At 37.3% G+C, this 15,490-nt stretch overlaps 1 protein-coding gene and 1 long non-coding RNA gene across 3 annotated transcripts in view; one reads left to right on the forward strand and one right to left on the reverse strand.

Annotated features, from left to right (window-relative positions):
• Positions 1 to 13,183, reverse strand: part of LOC106882447 (uncharacterized) — a 73,928-nt gene extending 60,745 nt beyond the window's left edge. Inside the window, exons 1-2 of the long non-coding RNA XR_016244810.1 lie at positions 12,891 to 13,183; positions 6,401 to 6,493 (exon numbers count right to left, since the gene is read on the reverse strand). This is a non-coding gene — a long non-coding RNA (uncharacterized LOC106882447). The remainder of the gene's footprint in view (positions 1 to 6,400; positions 6,494 to 12,890) is intronic.
• Positions 1 to 15,490, forward strand: part of LOC106881342 (spermidine synthase) — a 50,724-nt gene that overhangs the window by 11,396 nt on the left and 23,838 nt on the right. For both annotated transcript variants that reach the window (XM_052973770.2, XM_052973769.2), the window contains exons 2-4: positions 4,430 to 4,572; positions 6,447 to 6,567; positions 10,197 to 10,289. In XM_052973770.2, coding sequence (XP_052829730.1) covers positions 4,445 to 4,572; positions 6,447 to 6,567; positions 10,197 to 10,289 — 342 coding nt within the window. In that variant the 5' untranslated portion in view covers positions 4,430 to 4,444. The remainder of the gene's footprint in view (positions 1 to 4,429; positions 4,573 to 6,446; positions 6,568 to 10,196; positions 10,290 to 15,490) is intronic.

A 15,490-nucleotide genomic window follows, 5' to 3' on the forward strand; every position in this document is an offset into this window, starting at 1 on the left:
AAAAGGAGTAGGTAGTAACTCTATAAGATGTACCCGGTGCAAGCTATGGACACATAAGAGGTGCAGCAACATCAAAGGCAGGTTAACTAGCAAGTTAGTTTTTGTTTGTGGCAGATGTTCAGGTGCAATAAAGACTGCAAACAAACAGGAAACAACTTCTATCTCATTCCAGGGTGAAAAACTAGAGGTAGTCGATAGCTTCCGCTATCTGGGCGACCAAGTTAGTAGTGGGGGTGGGTGCGCTGAAAGTGTAGCTGCTAGAATAAGAATAGCCTGGGCAAAGTTTAGAGAGCTCTTACCCCTGCTGGCGACAAAGGGACTCTCACTCAGAGTAAAAGGCAGACTGTATGACGCATGCGTACGAACAACCATGCTACATGGCAGTGAAACATGGGCTGTAACTGCTGAGGACATACGTAAGCTCGCAAGGAATGAAGCCAGTATGCTCCTTTGGATGTGTAATGTCAATGTGAATACCCGTCAGAGTGTAAGTATCTTGAGAGAAAAGCTGAACATTAGAAGCATCAGTTGTGGCGTGCAAGAGAGACGATTGCGCTGGTATGGACATGTGGTGAGAATGGAGGAGGATAGCTGCGTGAAAAAGTGCCACACCCTAACAGTTGAGGGAACCCGTGGAAGAGGTAGGCCCAGGAAGACCTGGGCTGAGGTGGTGAGGCAAGACCTTCGTACATTGGGCCTCACCGAGGCGATGACTACGGACCGAGACCTTTGGAAATGGGCTGTGCGTGAGAAGACCCGGCAAGCCAAGTAAGATCGTTGCCAGTGCCCCTGGACTGGTTCTTGTGCGGGTGGCACATGAGATGCACCATTTTGAGCGTGGCCGTTGCCAGTACCGCCTGACTGGCTCCTGTAGGATTTTCGAGCGAGATCGTTGCCAGTGCCCCTGGACTGGCTTGTGCGGGTGGCACATAAAAGACACCATTTCGAGCGTGGCCGTTTTCGTGCGGGTGACACGTAAAAGCACCCACTACACTCTCTGAGTGGTTGGCGTTAGGAAGGGCATCCAGCTGTAGAAACTCTGCCAAATCAGACTGGAGCCTGGTGTTGCCATCCGGTTTCACCAGTCCTCAGTCAAATCGTCCAACCCATGCTAGCATGGAAAGCGGACGTTAAACGATGATGATGATGATGATCTCATTTTAACAGATATATTTACCAAAATTACATTCAAATATCTTGAAATACTAAAGAGTAAATTTATTCAATAAAATCGCCATTGGCTTTAAACCACAGCCTCCAGACGACTTCAGAATCTCCTGCGACTCTTCTGAACAACCTCCTTGTTTAAGTTGGTGAATGCTGCCATAATCCTTGCCTTCAGTTCATCTTTGGTGCTACAAGGAGTTTTGTTGGTCTCTTGCTCAACTGCACCCTACGCATAATAATCAAGGGCGTTGCAGTCTGGGGAGTTAGGGGTGATGTGGTGGCAGAAATTGTCTGACAGCCATGACTGGGTTCTCCTGCTTGTGTGGCATGGTGCAGAGTCCTGTTGCCTGAGATAGCACCCACCCTCTTGACTCATACCTCCTCCAGGCACGATGTAGACCTCGGTGTTGAGTCTGAGGCCATGTGGGGTGATGAATAGAGGCATAATGTTGTCATCACTAGTGATCACTCCAAACACCCTGATGTTGACTGGATGTTTGATCTTTATCACTCTCAGTACATGTCCTCAGATTGACACTCAAACACTGAGATGTTCATATTGGAGCTTCTGGCGCGAAAGCCAAGCAATATTGCAATGTCGTTTCCAAATTTCTGGCAGAGTGAATTGCATCATGGTGGTGTTTTTCTCATAGACAGTGCCCAACTGACCCTACCATACTGTGTACTTGACAAAATCAAAAACAGACAATGCACAAGTGTGAAATCAAAAATATAAAATGGTGACAATATACCCATTGCACCCTGTGCATATGTGTGTATATATATATATATATATATATATATATATATATATATATATATATATATATATATATATATATACACATATACACACACACACACACACACACACACACAATACATATATCAATGGTTTCTCCCATTCTACTGACGGTGCCATTTTCCATCATTAATAAAGCTGCTGACATTTTTGACCACATGGCTATGCTAGTAATTATATAAATAGTCTAATTAGAAATACAAGAGGTTATTGAAAAGTTCCTGAAAGGTTTCATATTCTATGTAGTTTTAATTTTCCATAAACAGAATTCCTTACTCTGATTTTTGTGAAAAAATGAGTCAAGAAGAATTTCATGTGGAGATCTTATCTCAACAATCGTTTGACTTACTTTTTTTCTCAGTCAATATTTTTTTTATTGCATGCTAGGAAAAGCAGGGTTAACTTTTATCTTTTACTTGTTTCAGTCATTGCACTGTGGCCATGCTGGGGCACCACCTTGAAGGGTTTTAGTTGAACAAATCAATCCCAGTATATCTTTTATCTTTTACTTGTTTCACTCATTGGACTGTGGCCATGCTGGGGCACCACCTTGAAGGGTTTTAGTTGAACAAATCAATCCCAGTATATCTTTTATCTTTTACTTGTTTCAGTCATTGGACTGTGGCCATGCTGGGGCACCACCTTGAAGGGTTTTAGTTGAACAAATCAATCCCAGTATATCTTTTATCTTTTACTTGTTTCACTCATTACACTGTAGCCATGCTGGGGCACCACCTTGAAGAACTTTTGGTCAAATGAACTGACCCCAGTACTTATTTTCATCTTTCTTTTTTTTAAACCTGATATTTATTCTATTGGTCTCTGTTGTCGAACTGCTAAGTTACAGGGATGTAAACACCAACACCAGTTGTCAAGTGACGGTAAGGAACAAACACACATAGCTATGTACAAGAAGCTTCTTTCAGTTTCCATCCACCACATCCACTTGCAAGAATGTGGTCAGTCTTAGAAGACTCTTGCCCAGGAAGTCATGCGTTGGGTTGAACCTGGAACCATGTAGTTGGAAAGCAAACTTCTAACCACACAGGCATGCCTACGCTTAAGTGTTTGCTTTTTTAATTATAAGATTTCTGCAGATTCTTCAAGACTGGCGAGATTAGGTTAGGGTGAGTATGTATGAGTTTATGTCTGATGTCCTCAGATAAAATGTGGCTGGTGGAAAATGTCAGAATTGATGTTATTGTGAAGTAGGAATCAAGAAATTGTTGCAGAGCGTTGAGCAAGTGAGACACAGTATGGGGGATGAGAGGAAGAATAAGTCTTTTGGTTGATGTGCATTATTATAAATTGAGCTGGGTATGGCTTTAAGCCACATCTTGTAGTATGGCCCTGGCGCAGGAGTTTCAGTTTACTGAGGAGTATGGAACCATCTCTTAGACACTATTGTTTCCAGGTCTGCTTTGACTTGGAGTAGTGGCACCTGTCAAGGTCCCAATTATGGTTAAAATAGCATATTAGGGCTTGTTTATTTATGTGCATGAAGCTTGGATGTGGCAGTTTCTGTGAAAGAGACCTTCATGGTTTAATGGAGAAGAAGGTGGATGCAGCAGCGTATTGTGGAGTGCAGAGAGTAAGGTGTGGTTTCTACTGTATCCGTCTCCATTCCCAGTCATCTCAATCTAGTTTTGCCTTTGGATTGAAAGTTTGAAGATGGTCACTGATGAAAGATTGAGGTTGACAGTGTGCAATCCTTCTTCACTCTTAATAAAGCCACCATATAAGTCATTAATCATCCTCGATAATGACTAAATGGTCCTTGTTGCTCTGACAGACAAACATAATCATTACAGAAGTTAATTTTTTTAATGAATAGGTTTTTATTGCATGCATCTTACTCTTGAAATTTAATTATGATGAGGTCAGTTGTATAAAGAAGTGCCGATCACTTAAAGTGGAGGGAAATTGTTGAAGATGGAGACCCAGGAAGACATGGAACAAAGTATTGAAGGCCAATTTGAAAATGCTGGGCCTTACGAAAGAGAGGAAAGAGGACTGAGATATGTGACACATTGCTGTACTCAAGAATACCCACCCACCACAACAGAATTGAGATCCTAAAGCCAAGGGGCCATATGAAAAGCATTGCTGTGGGTGCTGGTGTCATGTAAAAAGCAGCCAGTATACACAATGGAGTGGTTGGCATTAGGAAGGGCATCCAGCCATAGAAACCAAAACCAAGACAGACTATGGAACCTGGTGCAGCCCCTGGCTTTGCTATTTCCTGTCAAGCCATCCACGTCATGCCAGCATGGAAAATGGATGTTAAATGATGAGGATGATAGAGATGAAATGAGAGACTGCTTGATGTACCTTTATCAGATCAGGAACTTAGAAATGGAGTGGGTGATGGGTGAGTACTTGTGACTTGTTTGTAGAATATAATCAAATGCTTGGTTATACTTTTTTTAATGGATTTAAATCTATTTGTATATCACACAGTTTTAAACAGCAAAAATGCCATTGGAAAATGGATGGTTTCGAGAAGAGTGTGACCTGTGGTCTGGTTATAGCATGTGCCTTCAAGTAGATGAAGTGCTCTACCATGAGAAATCAAAGTTTCAAGATATTATGGTATTTAAGAGGTATTTAAATATTCTTTTTATATAATTCTATCTTTTTTTTATTATAATTTCTGAAGATATATTTTATAACATGACTGCACACTGTTCTTACCTGTAGATGACTCAAATCTCTGAAAGTAGTCAGTAAATTATGGTTCATGTAAAACTGTTGTCAGACAACCTTGTTTTAAATTTATTGAATGCAATTTTAATGCCCATTATCAATGTGTTTTGCTGTCAAAGTTTCCCTCCTCTCAGTTTGAAAGCATGAGCACTTACACATACATGTACACACACACAATGGAAACTTCTGCCTACCAAATCCACTCACAAGGCTTTGGTCGGCCTGAGAGTATAGTAGAAGACACTTGCCCAAGGTGCTATGCAGTGGGACTGAACCTGAAACCATGTGGCTGGGAAGCAAGCTTCCTAACCACACAGCCATATTTATCCTCATTAGAATTATATTATCTTTTTGACAGTAATGATGCTGAAAGTTACTTTTAACATGCTTCACGATAGAATGATACCTTATAATCATCCTCATTGTCATTTAATTTCTGCTGACATAATTTGGAAGGGTCATCACTGCTCTTCTATGAAGGTATGGTAATGGTGATGTTGTTGTTGTTGGTGGTGGTGGTGGTGGGGCACATCTCACATGTAAGTTTCATTTTCAGCTTGGTTTCTCTTTACATAGTTTACTGGATTGCATTTTTTTCGTAGTGCTGCAGAGGCTGTTATGTCTTCACCAAGATTAAAAGGTTCTCTTAATTCTACACTTAATGGAGTGTACTGTGTGGATTTTATCAAGGTATCAGCAGTAGAAAGGATAGGACTGAGAGAGCACTGGTAGTTGCATTAATGGCAAGAGAGAACAATTGATGTCACTATCAGATGTATCTGTCATGTGGTAGAGCTTGCTTGGTACATGCAGATCTGCTGAGGTCCCTTAAGTAATATACCTCAAGGTGGTGTGAGAGTTAGGATTATAGTGTTCCATTAATTTCTAAAAATAAATGTTAAAATGTATCCTTAACTCTTTAGCATTCTGTCAAATGTAATGTTTCTTTATTCACTTTGTTTTCTATTAATCATGTATTTTCTCATAGCTTCAAGATTTCAATAATGTAATTATTTAGTTTTAGAATGATATTGTGGGATAAGTATAAGAAACTGATTCTGGCTTCATCTTCATCATCATCAATTAACGTTTGCTTTCCATGCCAGTGTGGGTTATACTTTACTAGATGCTCTTGAAGATCAGCAACAGGGCCTTGTTGTAATGGTCAGCAAAGTTGTAAGTGTAAAAGAATGGAAAAGTTGAGAAACTTCAAAAGAACTGCCCCTTATGATATCAATTCTTCTAATACCCTTCTATTAGGCAGCAAATTGTTTTTTAATGGATAAAAATTGCTTCTTGCAGCATTAATTTCTTTTCTTGGACCTTGGAAGAAGTAAGATTTTTCCATAAACAATACTGTTCTTAATTGGTTTCATCTTAATCCTTTAGCACTTCAACTGGCCATATCTGGTCCAAATAGCCTATTTGCTTTATGTTCAGACCAGCCAAGTTCAACTTCTTACACTTACTCTAAAATGTCATTCTAAAAATAAACAATCACATCATTGAAATCTCAAAGCTAGAAGATAACACATGATTATTTTTAAACAATGTGAATAAGGAAGTATTATATTTGACAAAATAATCTGAATGCTAAAGAATTAATGGTGAGCATTCATTCCAAAATTTTCCTCAGAAACAATTGTTGACAAAAGATTTAATTTATCAACTCATAAAACCTGATCAACTCATAAAACATGAAATACAATAATTTATTCTACTTACATATAATAACTGAATATTGACTGCATAAAGTCATTTTCTTTTTTAGCAAGAGGTTTGGAAATGTTCTGGTCTTGGATGGGCTAATTCAGTGTTCTGAAAAAGATGAATTTGCCTATCAGGAAATGATTGCAAATATTCCATTATATTCACACCCATCTCCAGAAAATGTAAGTAAAATACATTTATACATCTTGGATACCAGAATTTGCATTCTTTTGAATTTCTGACTTGCATTATATTTCAGTCAAAATGATATATTCTTCTTTAATAATGAATACTTTCCTTAAGTTGATGTTATTTGCTTCAAAAATTAGGGAATACATACGTACGTATGTAATTGAGAGGTTATACATACAATCCAGGCATTGATCATATCAGCTCTTTGCAAATCCAAGGTATGATCTCATAAGCATAATATAAACTTTGCAGAGTGGAAAATAACAAATTTAAATGAGGAAAAGAAAATTCAAATTGATATTACAATCTCTTAACAGTCATTATACACCATGTATAAAGTCATACGTATAATACATGCAACATATGCAATATTATTATTGTTCTCTCACATGCGTGTGGAAGGGGGCTGGTGACGACATGTGCATGTGTGGGTGTGTGGATGATGGTGTAGGTGCTGGGAAGTGGTCAGTGCTAGTGTGTGCGGTGTGGTGTGGTATGGTGGTGTTGAGGTGTGAGGGAAGCAAGGATAAGGTCTAAGGGTGGGATGTATATGGGTGGGGTAATGAGGGAGAGGTGACAATGAAGGGAGAAGGTGGGTACAAGTGAAGAGGAAGTAGGTGCCAGAGCAAGAGAGGAGAGGTGGGTGGGAGGAAGTAGGTGTGGGGAGAGAGGAGGAGGGTTGAGCCCATGTGGTGCAAAGAGAGAAGATTAATCCCTGCTCATGGCGAAGACGGGAGTCCGGATGGCCCCGGTGCAAGGACAATCCAAACACAGACAGGTGTTGTAAAGAGTGACCGGTAGACTGGAAATGGCGCGAGACCGGGGTGTCGTTGCTAAGTCGGATGTCTCGGAGGTGTTCCATGAACCGGTCAGCCAAGTGGTGTCCTGTTTGACTGATGTACAGAGGACAGAGAGAGCAGTAGATGATGTTGCTAGAAGTGTAAGTGAAGGAGTCAATGATATGATAGGGTCGATAATGGGTGTCTGTGAGGAGGGTGGTGTTGTAGAGGTAAGGGCAAGTGCAGCAGCATGGGAGGGAGCAGGGGAATGAGTCGGGTTGGGTTAGGGAAGAAGCTGTGAATCAAAAGGTCTCGTAGGTTGTGGGCTCGTCTGAAGGAGGGGAAAGGTCAGTTAGAGACGATGTGCAAAGTGGAGAGGTCGGACTAGAGTCGTCGGAAAGCTCATAGAATTGTGTGGGGGTGGTAGGTGAGGGTAACGGTAGTGTGGGGGAGAGAGCAGATGCACAATCCACAGAATATGTTCTGGCAAGGGTGGTGTGGATAGTGGTGAGGAGATATCCACATAGGATGAAGTGGCGAGCCATGAGTTGAGACTGAGTCTCAAAGTCATGGTTGTCACTGCAGAGCCTGCGCAGACAGAGGAATTGGGAATAGGGGATGGAAAGCTTGGTGTGTTTAGGGTGGAAGGAGAAGTTGAGGTATGAGTGTGAGTCTGTGTGTTTGTAGTGGATGGAAGTGGTAAGAGTGGAGTGATGAATGCTAACTGAAATGTCAAGAAAGGTGACTGAGGTGTCAGAGATAGTGCAGGAGAAGCGGAGGGCAGGATGGAGGGATTTGACAAAAGAGAGGAAGGAGTCTAGATGTTCGCAGGAGAGTGAGGTTGCACCGATACAGTCGTCAATATAACAGCCGAATAGTTCGGGAGTGGGACCAGTGAAACTTGAGAATATTTGGGCCTCAATGTAGCCAACGAACAGGTCCGCATAGTTGGGACCCGTTCTTGTTACCATGGCCACTCTTGAGAACTGTTGGTAAAAATCACCTGCGAATGAGAAGCAGTTAAGGAAGAGAACAAGTTCAACCAGACAAAGAAGTGTGGATGTGTCAGATTGGAGGTTGGGTTGAAGGTCAAGGAAATATTGGAATGCATGCAGCCCCTCATGGTGAGGGATCACCACGAGCCTATGTATAGGCTCTTGATGTCAGGAGTGAAGAGAAGTTTAGAGGGGCCAGGAAGGAAGGAGAAAGTTGAACAAACGAAGTGCATGGTTGGTGTCATGGATGTAAGATGAGGGGGGAAGCCACTAGGGGTGGGGACAAGGACATGGTCAAGATATCTGGAGATGAGTTCAGTGGGGCAATTGCAAGCAGAGAGAATGGGGCGGCCAGGGTTGTTACATTTGTGGATTTTGTGGAGAAAGTAAATTGTGAGGGGAGCGGACAATGAGATTAGAAGTGGTGGGGGCGGGAGACGGAAGGAGGAGATGAGGTCATGGATAGTGAAGAACACAGTCTGTTGGTAGCTGGATGTGGGGTTGGAGGTAAGAGGGCAATAGAAGGAGGTGTCTTGAAGTTGGCGGAGAGCTTCGGTCTTCTAGAGGTCCCCGTGCCACACCACCACGACTCCACCCTTGTCGGCCGGTTTTATGATGATGTCCATACAGTGTCAGAGACATCGAAGGGGCAAGAATTCAGCTGGGGAGATGTTCAGATGACTGGGACGCCTGGAAAAGTTAAACTGGTCCACAGCACGCTGGCAGGTGCCCGCAAAAAGATCGACTGCTTGGAACTGGCCAGGTGCTGGTATCCATTGGAATGGTTGGTGGCCCAGGTCGGTGAAGCAGTCCTCCTCATTAGATGCAGGTGGAGTGTTGCTGAAAAGTGTACACAACCTAACCCAGAGCACAAAGCTGTGGATATCGGCACGAGTCCAAAATTCGTTGCTGGATGGAGTGAGAGGGATGAAGCGCAGAAGCCCTACTGAGGAGGGAGCGCTCCACCTCAGAGAGGGGAAGATCTGAAGTGGAGAAGGGGTGGATGGGACAGAAGTTGGGAGAGTGGGGGAGCATATCAGGGAGGGAGAGGGGTAGTGGAGGAGTTGAGGTTGTGGAATTGGGTGCGATCGAATGGAGGAATGAGTGGAGTTTACGTTGTTTGGTGTGAGCGAGAAATTGATGAAAGAGATGATTTAAATGAATTATGTAATGTAGTGTTAGTATGGGAGGGCGACTGAGAGGAGAAGAAGGAAAAAGCAAGAGGGAGAAGACGGTTGATGGTGTGTATTTTGGAGAGATTAGAACGAATGGTGACGCGCATAAGGCGGTAGGAGGTAGTACGGAGTATGGGTAGGATGGTTGCAGCAGAGTGGGGTGGAATTGGAGGCGGAAACTTTTAGGGATGAGGCACTGATGAAGGCAGCGACTGAGAAAGAAAAAGTGACTGAAGATGTGCGTTCTTTGAAAATTATTAGGGAAAGGTTAATAGAAGGCTGAAAGCAGTGGAAGGGTGTTGTTTTAGGCGGTGGTGAAGGTGGAGGAGGAAAGGTTTGTAATTGAGCATGATTGAAAAACGAGGAGAAAAGGGGAAGAGAGAGAAAGGCAAATAAAGACGTGAGGAGGAAAAATCAAAATGTATATACACATATATATATACATATATTTGTGTATATACACATATATCTATATATATATACACACACACATATACATGTAGAAGAGAAAAGGCTTGAAATGTCAAAGACTTCTTCCATTTTTCCTGTGCATCAAACTAATACACCTTGTCTGTTGTTCCCTCATCTGTCTCTGTTTTTTGGGGTTTTCGTATAATTTTGAAATGCACTCACGCACACATAATTATGTTCATTACTTCTGTCTTTGTAGGTCCTTATTATTGGAGGAGGAGATGGAGGAGTGGTTCGTGAAGTTGTGAAACATCCTTCAGTCAAGAAAGTTGTACTGTGCGAAATTGATGAGGTAAATTAAAGATATTATTTATTTGAGAAAATATTTAGAATTTGACAGGCAGAATAACTTTCCACTTTCATATCCTATTTGTGTAGTTGCACAGCAGTTTCGTTTCTTCTCAGATTAATTTATTTCAGCATAATATGTACAAACATGGCTGACTGGTTTCTAGTTTGATTCCACTTCACCACATTTAGTCATATTCAAATGCCTTGCAGTGATCTCTACTTTGTTAGTGAAATGTAGTAGAATGTAAAGTGTGCTGAAACCCATCGTGTATATTATGTGAAGGCATGGCTTAGTGGTTAAGGTGTTGCACTCATGATTGCGAGATCGTGGATTCAATTCCCAGACCAGATGTTGCGTTGTACTCTTGAGCAAAGCACTTCATTTCACGTTACTCTGTAATCATTTTGTCATCTGACATGTGGCACCTGTTGCACCTGTACAGGTAATGTAGATTTGATAGAGGGAGCGAGCTTATGTGTACACAAACATTTGATTGCTATAAACAAATTATTTGTGTGGTTGTTCGGTAAGAAATTGTTGAACTCTCATACGTCGTCTAACAACAGGAGAGTCCGATTTTTTAATATATATATATAGTTTTAGGGAAAATAACCAAGTTTCAAGAACTCATCGATGAAAATCCACTATCACATATAGAAAAATTAATAATTAAAAGCACAATAAATGAGTATAATATAAAGTAAAGTAAATATCATAAGATAAATATAATAAAAAGATTACACGTGTTTCATAACTAATTTTCAAATAGAAAGGAAATTTAAATCGATTAAAATCAATTGAAATTATCGAAAATAAATTCTATTAAAAAATATAGCTAATCGTCAGATCGTAAGTAGAACAATAATTAGATATATGTATCTATCTCAACCAACAATAAGTACCAAATGAATTAATATGAAATACTTATGATATAAAGATAGAAAAATTATTAAAAATATCATAATATCAAAATAATAACCATTCAATAATCATCCCTTCATCCATTATAATAACATGTATATTATATACAAAAAACATCTTACATAATTATCATTGTTTTAAATTATCATTGTTTTAAATACAATTTGAACGAAGTTTAAGTTTAAAATAATAATGAAGATAAAATTAGTACATATTTAACCGGTGTAATAGTTAAAGCTATACTATTTAAAGCTAAAGACGTTTATTTAATTATAATTAAAAATCAATTGAATAATAGAAAAATACAAGATTATTTATTTCTACAAACGTAATAATAAAAATATGAATGAAAAAATTATTAAGAATAAAAGATTAAACTTTATATATATATACAAAGTTTTAATTTTAAAAAATCTTTAACGATATTATAAACAATAAAGATTAATTATTAATCAAAAATAATCGAAAATATATCAACACTATTCAAATCGAAGTTCTAATATTATGTTGAAATGAAACTATAACTTCTAAATAATTTAGTGTTAAATAAGTTATCTATTAAAAATAATCTATAAAGAACTAAATGAATAATATAAAAAACAAGAATACATATTATTTTCAAATAGTAGAAAATCTTTAGCAAAGTAAAAAAACAGTACTTATCCATATTTTTCCGTAATTCAAACTGAAAACTAAGACGTTATCTAATAGCTATAGCGTTTTAAGCAAGAGGTCGCGCGAAAATACTACGTAAAAATAGAGAATAGAATACGAAAACATGAATGAAATAATAATACTTAAATAAATGAATGAAAAATTTAAAATTTAAATAACTAACAACATAAAAAGAACAAAAAACTATAGTTATCTTATAAAACATATTAATAAATATTAAATTCTAATATATAATAAATAAATAATAATACTAATAGTCGTAAATTAAATAATATTATGAAATAAACTAAAATACTACTATTGATTTAGTCTTATAAAAATCGTAGTGTCATTGTAATATAAAACCTTAAACTTCCTAAAATATTAACCTACCAATAAAAACAAAATATAATTACTAGAATAATTAAATAGGAAAAATTATAAATAAATACCCCAACACACGCCCTTATACATACATACATATACATATATATATATATATATATATATATATATATATATATATACATACACAGCCGCATACACATCCACACACATACACACAGGAGTGCACACACAAAATAACACACATACCTGGCACACATACGCACGCACACACATAAACACACGCATACACACCTCTCACATACATAAAACCACGCACACACATACACATATACACACATGCACACACACACACACACCTCTCACATACACAATACTCACTCACACACATAACACGCACGCACGAAAACATACACATACCCGCACGCACAAAAAATATACACACACGCGCACACGGAGACACATAAACACACTCACAATCCCACACACACACACGCACATCCACACACATACACACACCCACATACACACACACACTTCTCACCAGCACTACACACGCACATGCAATAGCAAATGCACGCACACACACGTACACAGCAACGCACATATATATATATATATATATATAATAATTTTCCCAGAGGATGTAGCAACCGTTACCAATATAGCATAAGAACTTACCTTAGGAGATCATTAACTAGATTCCTTAAGGGTCGTTCTCACAGTTTATATTTATATTATAAGGTTTTTAAACTTTTAAATTTTCATATTCAAAAGAGACAGAGACTTCAAATTCGATATATCGATTTATTCACCACTCTATGTTAACATTTCTGTGCCAAACTTATCCAGTGACTGGTCCATTGGATTTAGACATTTGGCACTTCTTCAGGAGTGGTTACCTTTCGAACAAAACACGAAAAAACACATACATAACTATTATTAGGTCTTTAGGACATCGTTAGCTTTCGTGTTTGTTATTATAGGGGAGATAACTCCTTAATTTTCTATTTTTATTGCTCTCCTGTGGATTTCCACTAGATTAATTAATTATTTTGTTTATTTCTCTTTACTATACTATATTACCCGTATACATATGCATACATACACTTTACCCGTATACCTATCCATATATACATACACACACACATATACATATGTATACACATATACGTACACACACACATACATATATATATATATATACATATATATACACACATCCATACATATACAACACACATACATATATACATACACATGCACACACACATACATATACACATATACATATATATATATACATATATATATATATATATACATATATATATATATATATATATATATATATATATATATATATATATATATATATATATATATATATACACACACACACACTTATATGCACTCATCCATATATGCATAATTGCACATACATAAACATACATGAGACATCATGCTGTACTTCATCACATCTTGAGATCATTTATACCAACGAAATGTACTTCTTATGATATGCGTACATTTCAGACCATTATTCTTTACTTTATTAATTAATTTATCCTTAGAAAAGAGTATGTGGTATAGTTCCACGGTACAGAGCGAACAATACTTTCTTCCTCTCTCATATGGCATTGATCTAGCTATTATAGACCATTCTAATGAATACTGTTTATTACTTTCCTTAAGACCCCAGATGTATTTGCTAAGACTAGTGCTAGCCATTTTCTTCCTATCTCTAAAGCATGAGAAATGGTTAGAAATTCTACGGCATACCTGTCCTGAAGTGCACCCCAAGTATGTCATGGTATCTGTTTGAGTCTTTACTTTGCATTGATATATTATATTTTTGACTTTCGCATTAGGTCCTTCAAATTTTATTCTCCTAGCGTTTACCTCTTTTACTGTGATTATGCTCTTACTCCTATTATTAATAAATGAACCTCCATTATTATTATTATTATTATTATTATTATTATTATTATTATTACTACTACTATCATTATCACCATTATTATCATTATTATTATTATTATTACCATCATTGTTTTCATTCTCACTATTATTATTATTATTATTATTATTATTACTGCCATTTATATTATTATTCAAATTCTCATTCCTACCTGTTTCCCTAGACTCAAGTATTTTAATGTTATGTGCTGCTATTATCTGTGCTATGTTCCTAGTATTTGAAAATCCAAATCTGATTATATGTGTGTTGATAATCTTACCACAGTGTGAGCTAAGTTTAGAGAAGTGATAGGTAGACACTTCCCAAGGAGCTCACACTATGGTAAGATTATCAACACACATATAATCAGATTTGGATTTTCAAATACTAGGAACATAGCACAGATAATAGCAGCACATAACATTAAAATACTTGAGTCTAGGGAAACAAGTAGGAATGAGAATTTGAATAATAATATAAATGGCAGTAATAATAATAATAATAATAATAATAATAATAATAATAGTGAGAATGATAACAATGATGGTAATAATAATAATAATAATAATAATGATAATAATGGTGATAATGATAGTAGTAGTAATAATAATAATAATAATAATGGAGGTTCATTTATTAATAATAGGAGTAAGAGCATAATCACAGTAAAAGAGGTAAACCCTAGGAGAATAAAATTTGAAGGACCTAATGCGAAAGTCAAAAATATAATATATCAATGCAAAGTAAAGACTCAAACAGATACCATGACATACTTGCGGTGCACCTCAGGACAGGTATGCCGTAGAATTTCTAACCATTTCTCATGCTTTAGAGATAGGAAGAAAATGGCTAGCACTAGTCTTAGCAAATACATCTGGGGTCTTAAGGAAAGTAATAAACAGTATTCATTAGAATGGTCTATAATAGCTAGATCAATGCCATATGAGAGAGGAAGAAAGTATTGTTCGCTCTGTACCGTGGAACTATACCACATACTCTTTTCTAAGGATAAATTAATTAATAAAGTAAAGAATAATGGTCTGAAATGTACGCATATCATAAGAAGTACATTTCGTTGGTATAAATGATCTCAAGATGTGATGAAGTACAGCATGATGTCTCATGTATGTTTATGTATGTGCAATTATGCATATATGGATGAGTGCATATAAGTGTGTGTGTGTGTATATATATATATATATATATATATATATATATATATATATATATATATATGTATATATATATGTATATATATATATATATATGTATATATATATATGTATATGTGTATATGTATGTGTGTGTGCATGTGTATGTA

Source organism: Octopus bimaculoides, chromosome Z (assembly GCF_046866305.1).
Source record: "Octopus bimaculoides isolate indiv1 chromosome Z, ASM4686630v1, whole genome shotgun sequence".
Taxonomy (NCBI): Eukaryota; Metazoa; Mollusca; class Cephalopoda; order Octopoda; family Octopodidae; genus Octopus; species Octopus bimaculoides.